The sequence below is a fragment of the Ziziphus jujuba genome, chromosome 1 (genome assembly GCF_031755915.1).
Source record: "Ziziphus jujuba cultivar Dongzao chromosome 1, ASM3175591v1".
NCBI lineage: Eukaryota > Viridiplantae > Streptophyta > Magnoliopsida > Rosales > Rhamnaceae > Ziziphus > Ziziphus jujuba.
Window position 1 is genome coordinate 30,663,956 of NC_083379.1, and position 13,437 is coordinate 30,677,392.

At 32.9% G+C, this 13,437-nt stretch overlaps 3 protein-coding genes across 6 annotated transcripts; 2 read left to right on the forward strand and 1 right to left on the reverse strand.

The window, feature by feature from the left end:
- Positions 1–1,825: 1,825 nt before the first annotated feature.
- LOC112490484 (cyclin-D3-1-like) lies at positions 1,826–3,789 on the reverse strand. Of its 2 annotated transcripts, XR_009635414.1 has the most exons (4): positions 3,507–3,789; positions 2,813–2,936; positions 2,485–2,698; positions 1,826–2,335 (listed from the first exon to the last, which is right to left on the reverse strand). XR_009635414.1 is itself a non-coding variant. In XM_060813863.1 (3 exons), the coding sequence occupies exons 1-3, from the start codon at positions 2,951–2,953 to the stop codon at positions 2,238–2,240; spliced, it is 453 nt and encodes a 150-aa protein (XP_060669846.1). In that variant the 5' UTR covers positions 2,954–3,476; the 3' UTR covers positions 1,826–2,237. The 2 variants fall into 2 exon arrangements, 1 of the variants encoding a protein (XP_060669846.1); XM_060813863.1 differs by lacking the exon at positions 3,507–3,789 and having other exon boundaries at positions 2,813–3,476.
- A 568-nt stretch (positions 3,790–4,357) lies between these two features.
- Positions 4,358–9,426, forward strand: LOC107427319 (DEAD-box ATP-dependent RNA helicase 57). 3 transcript variants are annotated; one of them, XM_016037715.4, is made up of 12 exons: positions 4,358–4,685; positions 4,823–4,934; positions 5,047–5,162; positions 5,254–5,345; positions 5,894–5,978; positions 6,159–6,239; positions 6,316–6,548; positions 6,900–7,100; positions 7,188–7,278; positions 7,584–7,706; positions 8,428–8,578; positions 9,024–9,426. In XM_016037715.4, the coding sequence occupies exons 1-12, from the start codon at positions 4,605–4,607 to the stop codon at positions 9,242–9,244; spliced, it is 1,587 nt and encodes a 528-aa protein (XP_015893201.2). In that variant the 5' UTR covers positions 4,358–4,604; the 3' UTR covers positions 9,245–9,426. The 3 variants fall into 3 exon arrangements, with proteins under 3 accessions (XP_015893201.2, XP_015893185.2, XP_015893193.2); XM_016037699.4 differs by having other exon boundaries at positions 4,360–4,685; positions 5,882–5,978; XM_016037707.4 differs by having other exon boundaries at positions 4,362–4,685; positions 5,050–5,162; positions 5,882–5,978.
- A 1,116-nt stretch (positions 9,427–10,542) lies between these two features.
- LOC107427361 (large ribosomal subunit protein eL39) lies at positions 10,543–11,345 on the forward strand. Its single transcript, XM_016037746.4, has 3 exons — positions 10,543–10,699; positions 10,818–10,921; positions 11,083–11,345. Exons 1-3 carry the CDS (start codon positions 10,697–10,699, stop codon positions 11,129–11,131), a joined length of 156 nt encoding a protein of 51 aa, XP_015893232.1. The 5' UTR covers positions 10,543–10,696; the 3' UTR covers positions 11,132–11,345.
- Positions 11,346–13,437: the final 2,092 nt, after the last annotated feature.

Here is a 13,437-nt window from a genome sequence, read left to right on the forward strand (position 1 = left end):
AATACAGTAAAACTAGGAAAACCTAATTTAATTAGGAATGAATTTTTATTTTTTTTTTAAAATATGCAGAATGTGGATGATGATAGAAGCAACCTTAACCTAATGCTAAAATTGCAGATTAACACAAAAACAAAGAAAGCAAATAAAGATAGATCAAACCTGAACAAAATTTGGCTCTAATACTAACGTAGGACGACCTACGTCTAAACCCATATTATATTAGCCCCGATCTAATTATGTTCAAGTCCTAATGGTCACCTTGACCCCTAACCAACCTGTGATTAGAAACCTTGGAATATAATCAAGATGCCACAATAGGTGATGGAAGGCCTATTGATAAGTCAAACTAAAACACTCATTCACTAATGGTGTTTTAGGTGTTCAAAGAACAAAGAAAATTCAATCTCACAAATAATTTACTGTATAAAATTCAAGCTTGATTTCTCATAGAAAATAAGCCTTGAAATAGGCTTTGAATGAACAAAATAAAACCCTAAAAGGATTAGGAAATTTTGGCCAACATAGAATCCAATTAGGAAATTGCCTAATTTCACATCCTTTCCTAATCTAATTTGAATTAATTAATTCTCTTATTTTGAATTAGGAATTAATTAATTTACAATGAAAATAATAAAATAATAACTTTTGTAAACTTATTTTTGCAGCAAATAAATAAATAAAAACCAAAAGTAAAGGTAATTTCCTAAAACAAAAAGTAGAAATCAAATTAGGAAACTAAAATACTAGCTTTTTGACTAAGTTAACTTTGACCAATCTTTGACCAATTTTAGCTCCAAATCAGCTTCTATATGCTTTGTAGGATGCCAAATAGGATTATTATGGAGTCCCACACGCTGTCCTTGCTTGGAGGAAGGAGAAAAAGCCAACTCAGCAAAATACAATAAAGTCAGCAAGTAATATAGCAATTTTGGACCAAATTTTGAAGCTGTCCATACAAGTTAGTTTTACTTCTGCCTTGACTTGTTTCCATAACCTCTTAGTGATATTTATTGAATCCATAAAGAGTTAGAACCATTTCTTGCTACCCGGACTCCATAAATGCACCAAAACCGCTACCCAGGTCCGTATCGACTCCCACCACGTGTATGCCCCAAACAGGTCTTGGATCTTCAGGTATGGACAAGTGCTCTTGAGAATGAATTACCCCCTGGATAAAGGTAGAAAACTTGTCCCTAAACCTCTTAGCTTGAGCCCTAGTGATCGGTCCGATCTTCATCCGTATCGGGTAAGCAATCCAGCGAGTTGTCGGTGTTGAAAAGGTGATAATCTTGCCACCTTGTGCAAATTAAAATCCACCAAGGTTTGCACCCTCTTTCTTTCTTTAAAAGAAATATTTTTGTTGAATGACCTAATGCAATATTTATGTCTATGTTTTATTTTTCTTTTAATGTCTTTTGAATACCTAAGTTTTATTGAATTCAGCTTAGGAATTTTCTCTTTGTTGGGTATTGATTTTATTTTGTAAAATTGCTATGTGCTGGAAACAGTGTTTCCAGCAACATAGGTCCATTATTGGGGCTAGCGTTGTCTGATATTTTAGAACAAGTTTATGAATTTTGGATATGTTGTAGTAAACATGCAAATGAAAATATCAAAAAAGAATGACTCAAAAAGGCCTTGGGAAGCCCAAGATATGTAGGTTGCAAGTTGACATAACTGCTGAGATTTCCAGCACTCATGGCCCACGAGTTTGAGATGAATTGAAGGTCTTACCCAATTCTTTTGGACTTGGTCTTCTCCAGATTTCATCCTTGATATTTCAACATGCTACATGCCAAAATTCAAGCAATTTGGATGAAGATATCCCAACCTTCCATCTGGTCAAAGTAGTGGTACAGGATTAGATGGAGACAGTTTTTTGAAATTCAAAATCTCACGAACTCTTGTCATGATTATGCACTCACATGTGAAGTTGATGGTTGAACGGTTATGTATCAAAGTGGAAAGTGTGCAAAGACTTTCAGATAGAAATTCTACTAACCTATTCAAGTACACTCCTCATTCTGGGAAGATCAAAATGACTTGGCTGTTGGATGTAGTCATGGTTTGTTTCTAGATGAGCTTATAACACTCATTCATAGTGTCCTATTGCATCATAGAGTCATCAGTTTAAAACTAGCATTACACAATTATTTATAATAAACTACATAAAAATAGAGAATGAAATGAAATTAGCTATCAACCTATTTGATTTTAAGTACACATATGAGCTGGTTTTAGTATTCCAACGGATTAAATGGTTCAATCTCATTAATAACATGCAGCATTGTTGCAGTAGCTAGTATGGAAGGGAGATAGCTTACAAATCTTGAATCTGAAATCAAAATCCAATATTGAAGTTAATATTAGAAAACCAAATTAGGATTTTTATTATTTATTTTTTAATCTATGCTTTACATAAATCATTTTTATATGGACAAATCTTTTACTAGTAATCAAATAATCAAGCCTCTAAACTCTTACCTGGAATGATAGAGAGGAGGAGGTGCTCACACTTACATAAAAACTTCCAGTGGAAATGGGTCTTCCAACCAAGCCTCCTGATGATGTGATTAAAGAATGAAATTGGGGTTACCAGATACATTCTCCACTTTAGTCTCCACTTTAGAGTTGATAGTACTAGGAGATCCGTTCTCTGGCTAGTCTTCACTTCAAATATAAATCTTGATTCCTCTACCTACTACACACAACAATAAGACTCCACATTGATTACAAAAGGGACCAAAGAAACACAAATATAGTATGGCATTTCAATAAACACCCGGATTGCATAAAAGGGCATTGTACTCACTTGCAGGTCCAGAAGCAAAGGCACATGGGTCTCCTTCACTTTGGTAGCTAGAGATAAACAACTTACAGCAGTGAGTTGACTCACCCACGGTTTATCCCTTTGAAATTGCACATTTGAAATGAATCTATCAAAATAGTTCATGGCAAGAACAACGATCAAAGCAGAGAACCTATAGTGCGACTGAACAGTCAAAATCTAGCCCATAGATTTTTTTTAAGCCTTCAATAAAGCACCATTCGAGTTCAAATCACTGAAACAGACATGGGTCTATTCCGCTTTAGCGATTAGAAAGGCAAGCTCATAATCTTCCTAGAATAAGTCATTTTCCCTCCCTCTTGAGCTTAAAGACTTTGAAAATTGCATTATCCATTACACAAATAATCTTTCTTAGATGCTTATCCATTAAGTTATTAATGAAACACCTCTTGGCAAAAATAGTAAAAGAAAAACCAAGTTTTGAGCAATGTAATCTTCGAAGTTCCATGCTTTCCATTGAAATAGCGCAATAAGAAATCCCTTGGTCTAGCAAGAAGCAAATCACTCTATAATTTAGAGAATGTAGTCATCTGCTTAGTTCATCAGCAAAGTCTATCAGCGAATTGAAATCTCTCTATCTGAACAAGACTTTCAGATTAACTCATTTAAAAAAACCAAAAATATGAAAGCATAAAGAACAAATAATGGATAGTAATACCTCTGTCTTATTGTAGAACAACCGCTCTCAATGCTATTTTTAATCCGCAATCGACTAGTACTAATCTAACAACAACTGCTAAAGCCTAAAATCCAATTCTCCCCCCTCCAAATCCTCTCTCTCCTTCTTTTCTGTCCCAAGCCACCTCGCCATTCTCTCACTTTCTCTTCCTCTTTAGTTCATGCTCTCTTATCCTTTCATATTAATTTTTCCTATTGATATTTGAAAATATAAAAAATGAAATGGTAAAACAAAAATAATTAAAATAGGATGGGTAGATGTTATTAAGTAGGGATGTCAACGGGGCGGGGCGGGATCGGTTTTTCCCGTTTCTTTAGGTGGGGGGCGGGATCAGGGATTTTGCGGAGCGGGGACGGGACGGGACGATTTTCCCCATTTTGTTTTTTAATTGATATTTTTTAAAAAAATTTATATAAAAAATTATTTTATGATTAAAATATAAAGAAAATGACTACAATGCAATAAAAATGTAATAAAATACATCAAGGAACAAATTTACAATTATAATAAAATACATATTTAGAAAAATAAATTAAAAAAATAAAAAAATGATTTTACATAAATAAAATTTTATAAAAAAAAAATATATATATATATATATATATGTCGGGACGGGTTCGGGGCGGGGTTATTATTCCCCATCCCCGATCCGTCCCCAACTCGATTTTTAGACATTTGCCCCAAGTCCGCCCCATATCCTCGAATTTTCAGGGAAAAACTGCTCCGCTAGGGGCAGTGCACCGCGATTTTAGAAATGGACGGGGCAAATTGACATCCTATTATTAAACCCACAAATAGGGTATTGGGCGAAATTTCCTCATATCCGTCGATCACAGCTGAAATTACCTTGTTGCTCTGCTTCAATTCGTCTTTTTGCTGTTTTGTCCTGCTGATAAGTGTGCAGTTACCATGATTATGCCATGTAAACTAGCTTCGGTAAAATGTTTGACCTGTTTTTATGAGATTATTGTTTATACTGAGGTGTAGGTAGGGTTTAACCAAAAAAATAAAAATAAAACAAAATACATAATACATCATCCTAGGGTTTAACCCAAAAGCCCATCATTCTCTTCAACCATGAGCGAAGACACTTCTTTTTTGTTCTCTGGCCTGCATTTTGATAGGAAGAAGTTCGCCAAAGACTTCTCCAGATTCAAGGTACGATGTTTCCGCAATCTGTGTTTGGTTCCCGAGAAAGAAGGTTTAGGATTTAGCGGCTTTTTATTTCTAAGTTTTTTTTTTTCTTTTTTTTTTTTTTTCTTGTGCTAATATTGCTTTGATTAATTGTGTTTTAGGAGAAGGAAAATAGTGATGACCTGATAGAGAACTTGAGCTTGGTTGAAGTGGAAAAAGAGGAAGAGAAGAAAGTGTCTACGAAGAAGAGGAAGCGAAACGCAGCGGTTTCTGGTAATTCATTTTATTTATTTTTATTTTTAATTTCTGGGTGTTGATTGGGCTTGCAATTGAAGGTATAAAGCTTTTTTTAACTTTTGAGCTGATTTTTCTGTTTTGATGAAAGAAGAAACCGTAGAGGGTTTCACCGTCTTTAAGAATTCGAAATCAGCATCAGTAGAGAATGAGCAAGCTAAAAAAGAATCCTCTCAGGAGAAAAAGAAACTTAATAGGCAACTTGAGGTACCTCTTTGGTTGCCTTAGTACTGTTTGTTTATAATTAATGCTTTTGGTTTCCGCTTGATATATGTATGATTGTTCTCCTTTCGGTCAGCAAGATGCAATTTTTCGGAAGAAGTACAACATTCATGTGTCTGGGAATAATGTCCCCTGCCCACTTCAGAATTTCACAGAACTAAGCTCTAGGTATTTATTTATTTATTTATATGGGTTATGCTACAAGTGTCCAACATTTGTTGTATGTTTAGGCATTGTTTTGGATTGTACAGATTCGCATCGGAGTAGTTTATAATTTAGCTTGTTACTGTTAGTGTTATTATTATAAATGCTTTTAGTGTCATTATTATGTATTTCATAAATGCCACACTTACCTCTATCTGAATCAGATTGATAATAAATCAGAATGATAATATTTTCTATCATATGTTACTAATTTGGCCTTTAACATCTGTGTGCTTATGACATGCAAGCAGAGAAATGGAGAATGAGTTTTCCTTACTTCATTTCTCTGTTCCTTTATTTTCCTCTGTTTTCTTCTTTGTTCATATTATAGCTTTTAGAAGCTGATATGGGGCTCTCTCTTACTTTCAATGGAATTCTTGATTTTTATTCCAGTTACATTGTCCTATTTCTTTCAATTTTTGTTATTTTGAAAATTGTTTGTTTAATTGTCTCCTGTTATCTTGACTGAAAATGAACCTTTATTTGGATTGTTCTTATAGATATGGATGCAGGTCAAAATTATTACGCAATTTGGCAGAACTTGGATTTAAAGAACCAACACCAATTCAAAGGCAGGCTATACCAGTCCTCTTATCTGTATGATCTTCTATTTAAGCTATAGTTTGCTTTCTATTTTACTCTGTACTTGTTGTTAGTGATTGAAATCAAACAGGGTTTACTTTCAGCAACATTATGAGTTGCTTTTAGAGAGGTTTACAACCATTCTAATTTTAAACATTATGTCCTAATAGCTGTTCTTGCCATGTTTTGTCTCAGGGGCGAGATTGCTTTGCTTGTGCTCCAACTGGGTCTGGAAAAACCTTGGCTTTCGTTTGCCCTATGCTTATGAAACTTAAGGTAATCTTCATTTAATTGAACTATTTTTGCAAGCTGATTATAGAGTTAACCTGATGAGCTTTCTCCATGTAACCAGCATCCATCTAGAGATGGCATCCGAGCTGTTATCCTTTGTCCTACACGTGAATTAGCTTGTCAATCGATCAGAGAGTGCAAAAAAATGGCTAAAGGATATAAATTCCGTATTAAGTTGATGACTAAAGAGCTTGTAAGACAGAATGATTTATCAAATTTTTTTTGTGATGTACTTATATCTACTCCACTTCGATTAAGGTTGGCTGTGCGGAAAAAGAAGATGGATTTAAGCAGGTATCTGCTGAAATATTTATTAATTTTTATGATCTAGTACAATCTTCATATGCAGATAGAAAAATAAAGAAGCTATGTACTTTCCTGCACTGATTAGTTCGCCTTCAATTCAAATGACAGGAAAAAAAATAAAAAATGTATAATTGCATGTATTTTGGTATAATGCAAAACATAACTTGGTGATTGTTGAGAATATGCATATCTCGCATGATAATAAAATGGTCAGAAGTAATAAAATGGTCAGAAGTTTCAGAATGTCAATTTGAATAACTGGTAATACTAAAGTAAAATAAGTACTCACTTAATATGAGTTACATTGAGTTTCTTTCTCATCAATTTTCTATTATTCAGGGTTGAGTATCTTGTCTTGGATGAATCTGATAAGCTATTTGAGCTTGAGAGCTTGATGATAAAGCAGATTGATTCAATAGTAAAAGCATGCACAAATCCCTCAATCATACTCTCATTGTTTAGTGCTACTTTACCTGATTATGTTGAAGAGATTGCACGTACAAAAATGCATGATGCTGTTCGAGTTATTATTGGCAGGAAGTAAGTTTGATGTAACTTTGACAGAAAACCAGAGTTTGATGTGTATTGCATTTTGGTGTTTACATGACTTATTTTGGTTTTAAACAGGAACACTGCTACTGAAACTGTAAAGCAAAAGTTGATATTTACTGGAAGTGAAGAAGGGAAACTTATAGCACTTCGTCAAAGCTTTGCAGAGGTATGCTGCTAAAGAAAGCTTCTTTCTTACCATTACCTAGACCGAAAGCTTGCATTTCTGACAATTTAGTTTTGGCCTGAGATACCAATCCATAGAAAGTGGGGCCTAGTAAATGTTGTCTGTGATTATTTATTAGTGATTGTGCAATGCGTTCAGTGCTTCATTAATCCCCTTGGAATGGTGGTTGGCATGCTTGTTGGTTATGCAGTATTAAGCGTTTCTTTTGTCATTCACTACCAGCACTTTTAATTGGAGCATTTTGTTATCCTTACCAACTTTTTTGTTTTCCCTTTACTTGTCAGTAGAGTCTGAATCCACCGGTGTTAATCTTTCTCCAAAGCAAGGAGCGAGCTAAGGAACTCTATGCAGAACTATCAGTTGCCAACATTAGAGTTGATGTCATCCATTCTGATTTGTCTCAGATGCAGGTATGTTTTACTGGTTCCGACTAACTAATTTAATCTTGTTGTTACCTAGCAAGCCCCTTCTAACTTGCACAACTCATACCATACTTTTCAAGAAAAATTTTTATTTGATGAAAATTCTTGATTATGGTAAAACTTGAATAAGGACATTATCTCATATCTCTGAGACTATGTATTGGCTTGTTTTGTAAGAAACGACCTTTTATTGATAGGAAATCAGTACAAAGGGTAAAGGAGTGGATAGGAAATCATCAAAAACGAAAATACAGCAGAAAAACAAAGCAGTACAGTAAAATTAAGACGATAATAAAACTTATGAACACATCAGCCACCCATGACATCTCTCCAATTTAGAACAATCTAGAAAAAGGAGAATCTTTGAAAGCTTTATCTGTAGAGGCCCGCAAAGATGCTAAGTGTTTAGCTTTCTCAAAAAGATCTTCACTGTCCATCTCCTTGTCTTCAAAGGTTCTATTGCTGCACTATTTTACATTGGATTTGTTACTATTATTATTTCCCCTTGAAGTGACTAAGCTAGACTTCCGATTATATGATTTCAAGTAAAGACTTTTGGTATCTAGGAGTTCTTCTGTTTGTTGCCCACCTTTGTGCTTATAGATTTTGAACTTTCTTTTGGAATTTAGTGCTTAAGTATGTCTTTATGGTTCTATCTACTTGAATAACAATTGTAGTCCTGTGTCTTAATCTATCAAATGGAATGCAGAGAGAAAATGCTGTTGATGACTTCAGAGCTGGCAAAACATGGGTTTTGATTGCCACTGATGTTATTGCCCGGGGTATGGATTTCAAAGGTGTCAACTGTGTGATTAATTATGATTTTCCAGATTCTGCTGCCGCATACATTCACAGAATTGGTACGTTACTGAATTCCAGACTTCCAGACTTCTAGTCTTATACTACATGTGGTATTTGGAATGATTGAATAAAAAGTTATTTGGGAACTATTTAAGAACATTGATGATGTAAGCTAGATTCATTTGTTTTCTTAGATCGCAGCTTTCAAATTGCTCAAATCCTTAAAATAACGTTATTTTTTTTCCTAAGATATTCAGAATTTTATTGATTGTTACAGTTTCTTGAAGTTTATAGTTTATTAATTGCCTCTAAAGTCTGCTGAACTACCTTGTTTATTGTATCTTACATATCTTATTCATTGTGATATAACTTCAGACAGCTAAATTATTGTTTTTACACGATTTTTCTAAGGCTAAACGAATATGATTTGAAAAAACTGTTTGTATTGGTTTTAAAACTGATTTATGTGGTTGCTGAAACAAAATTTGTTAATTTTCCATCAAGGTCGATCTGGCAGAGCAGGGAGGAGGGGAGAAGCAATTACTTTTTACACAGAGCAAGATATCCCATTTTTGCGAAATATTGCTAATGCGATGGCAGCATCAGGCTGTGAGGTTCCCTCTTGGGCCTTGACATTGCCCAAACTCAGATGGAAGGAGCACCGGCCACGAAGAGATTCAATATCAACTAACCAAGAAAATTATGGAGAAACTAGTCAGAGATAGTCTTGCATTATATGCTTCTGGGATTTTTTTTTTTCTTTTTTTGGTAAAGATTCGGAGGCAATATGCACAAAAGCTTGGATTATACACTTTATCGTTTTAGATTGTAGTTTACGTTTCTCTTATGGCCATTGGCTACATATTAATTTAGATATTAATTTAAGTTCTCCAAGATTTATGCTACAGTACAGCCTTTATTACTGATCAATTTTGAGCGCTACTGGTTAATCATATCAGTTTATTGCACGATGGTTGATCATGTTGTAATGAATATATATACATGGTGATGATAAAACTAAATCATGGAATGATGATACATTATTCTCCTTTTTGCTATACAAATCAATATATTTAATTAGCACAATCCAATTTGTTAATATAAAATGTTAATCTCTGTTTAACTTCACATTTTTGCTACTTCGTATCATCAGTTTGACCATATAACTTCTATTGAATATGCATAGAAGAGTGTTATATGGATCAAGACATTTGACAAACAAATTTTTACAAACCATGTTGGTTATAAAAAATATATGCGATAAGCATTCAAAAGTTGCTGGGAAAATTAGGTGTTTCCATGGTTTTTATATTTTTTGGATGTATTAATTAAAGAGTTTTGCTATTTGTAATTATTAAATAATTACTAGTATAATTCATTGATAACATGATTTAATTGGCAGCATTTATTATTTTTTTTTGGACTTGTTAAAATTAAAACTTTGATAATCAATAGAGATTGATTTAGGTTGATGTGTTATTTACATCCTTAATAAGTAATGAATTTTTAAAACATCAAAATATAGAAAAATATATTATAAATTATCAAAAATAAATAAAATAAATAAAATTGAGAACTTTATATCAGAAAGAAAACCTATAACTTTATATCAAAATGACGATGGCCACATAGTAGGAGATATCTTTTTTTTTTCCTTTTTTTTTTCTTTTCTTTTGGCTAAAAGATATATGGTTTGTTTTTATCTTACATTTCTTGTGTATCCCAATAAATTAAGGTAATTTATAAGCTTGGAATTATAAAATTGTATTTCAATAAAAGAAAACGAGTTTTTTTACGCATACAGTTATGGTTGCCAAGAAATTCTAATAGATAGAGGAATTTAGACTATTATAAAATTATTTTACTCAAATTATTGACGATTTCATGTTTTCACAAAATATTTATTTAAAATTATACAAAAAATGTATAAAATATTAATGAATAATACCAACATTTTTTTATATTCTAACAAAAATAAAAGTAATTTATTTTATAAAACATTTTTTTTAAACAAAAAATAATAATAACAAATACATTAAAATTATCATATTGGGCCTGAAGGGGGCTTATAGCTCCTTCGGCCGACTGAAATCGCTGCTACTATAAATAGCTGAATCTGAACAGACTAGGGTTTTTGTATCGTTACGTGTCTGAGCAACTCCAGCCTCCAAGCGAAAATGGTAAAACCCTGTATTCTACTTTTTACTTTTTCTGTGATTCTTTATCGGAACCCTAAATAATCGGTGGTGTTGTTCTAATCTACGAAGTTTGTTATGTTTTTGGTTTTCTGATTCGCAGCCGTCCCACAAGACGTTCATCATCAAGAAGAAGCTGGCGAAGAAGATGAGGCAGAACAGGCCCATTCCTCACTGGATCCGCATGAGGACCGACAACACCATCAGGTTGGTCCTCTTCTAACTGAGCCCTTTTTTGTAATGAATTTTGGTTTGTCTTATCTTTTTTTTTTTTTTTTTTTTTTTTTTTTTTTTTTTTTACTTTTGAAATCTAGAAAGCAAAAGCCGCGAACTTGGTTTTGATATGAGTGAGTTTTGTTCTTGTGCAGATACAACGCAAAGCGCAGACACTGGCGTCGCACGAAGCTCGGATTTTGAGTTGGATGGATGCCTTTGGAGTTAGTTTTTATATTTTCCTGTTAGCTTTTAGACGTGATTTGGAAAATGACTTAAAAAAAAATGTTTTAATTTAAATCTGTAAGGAACTCTAGAAGAGTCCTTTAGCAAGGATATTTTATGAGATTGATTGATGTTTGATTTATAATTTTTCCGGTATTTCAAGTAATGGGAATTTTATCTGTTTTTGATTTAATCCGATTATAGTTCTTGCTGTCTGATTTTTATCATTATTATTTTCTGGGCTATTTTTAATGTGTAACTCAGTTACTTGGATATGTAAAGCTCTGGTACTTGTTAGAACTTCATAGCTGTTGCGAAATTCATTTGGTATAGCATTTGCTTTCTTTCCAAAAAGAAATATGTTTCTTTTTTTAGCTATCATTCTGTGTGATGAAACTTGTAGTAATTGTTGATTTGATTCTTAGACTTAGTTGATGGAATACTAGGGTAGGGTGTGCGTGAGAAGATGAGATGAGGTGGACCAAAAATGGGCATATTTAAAATGGTTTGTTAGGTGATCCATAATCCATAGTAGGCCATAGTAGGGAAGGTGGCAGGGTTAGATTTTTCTGATGTTCTTTTCCCTTTTACAGTGGCTTCTAACCCTAGTTGAGGACAAGAATGTCAGTTTGCGGCTTAGTCGATCATACGGTATTAGGCAGGAACGCAGTATGTGATCTTAGTACTCTTTATAGTTTGCAGATAAATTTTTAACGTTGACTTTCAAATTCTCCATTGATTAAGGGGGGTTGTATGCTTGAGGATTATTTAGCTTTCCAGTCCTGTTAACTTGTGAGGTAGGAAGAGTCTTGGCCAGTTCTATCTTTGAAACCGCCAATATTTAAGATGGTTAATTTCTGAAGAATCTGCAATTACAAACCTCGCTTGATTCATATATTTGATGGGGTTTTAGATATGTTTTAACTCTTAGTTGTTTGTGCTGGGAATTGCATTCATTCCGAAGGTAAATATGGTTAGTCGTATGATTCTTTAAGTTGGAATGGTTTTAGAGAGGATGATCAGTGGGAATATGATAATAATCAAGAAACCCCCTTAACCGAAGAAGTCACACTTCCAAGTTGCACATGGATTGTTGCTCTACTTTACCCCTTTTTGTCTTTCATTAATTATCATAATTCCTTGGAGACTTGATTCTTCAGTTTGTCAAATTTCAAATTAAGGAGATAAATTCAATTTTGAATTTGGTTTTCAACTGGGAATTTTACAAAATCAATTATTACAACTTAATATTCATTGGACGTTACAGGTCTTATTGGTTAAACTTACGGGCCATTTCTATCGAAATTTATACTTTACCAGTTTTCATTTTTTCACATGGGTTTCTGCATTACAATTACCTCTTTCTTATTTGTAAACTGAAGTCACACCTGCATTTGAGAATCAAAAACAATTTGAAGAGAAAAATGGGCACTAACTTCATCTGCGAAATGGCATTCGTGTACACCATTTATCTTTTGCTTAGTCAATGAACCAGCTAAAGCTCATCGTAGACAGTTCGAAATAGTTTCTGTTTGGTACTTTCTTTTTTACTTTTTTCTTTTGAGTTTATGGCTAGTTGAAAGTTTGACTATTATCTAGACCATAAGCAAATTGTCCACAATTTGAATAAACCTTACAGAAAAATAAGTAAACTCAACTCAACATAAAACCTTTTAAGAAAAAATTAAAAATTGTAAATCGGAAACATTAACTTTTCAAGCAAAGGAAGGGTAAATCTCTGTATTATGAACAATGAACAATTTCTCTTCATCTACATTTTTTAATTTTATATGATTTTCTTTCTCTTTCATTGAATAGAAAAGTCAAATTATCTGTACGAATGGATTGAAGGGTGTTGATATTTACACCACAGAAATTTCGTATCGCACGGCAAATTTATTTAAGTAACTAAAATATCCTTCATTTTTTTCATTTTTATTTTTTATTTTTTTGAATACAACGTAACTGTTTGGGCAATTGGTTTTAAAACAATTTTCGATTGTACAAAATAGAAAATTATTTCTAAAATAAAAATAAATTTATTTAACCATCAATTTTTAAAAACAGTTTTAAAAAACAAGTTAAAAAAATATTTAAAAAAATTAAAATGATATTTTTTTATTTTAAAAATTGTTTTCAAACATAATGACAAAACATCCCTTGTTTTTATGGACAAATAAAAATAGTTTGGTTCATAAATCAATATATTCCTCAACTCCACGGTGACTTAGACCACCAAAACAAATAAAACAAAGTAAAATTTCCTCATGCTAAAGTGGGAAAAA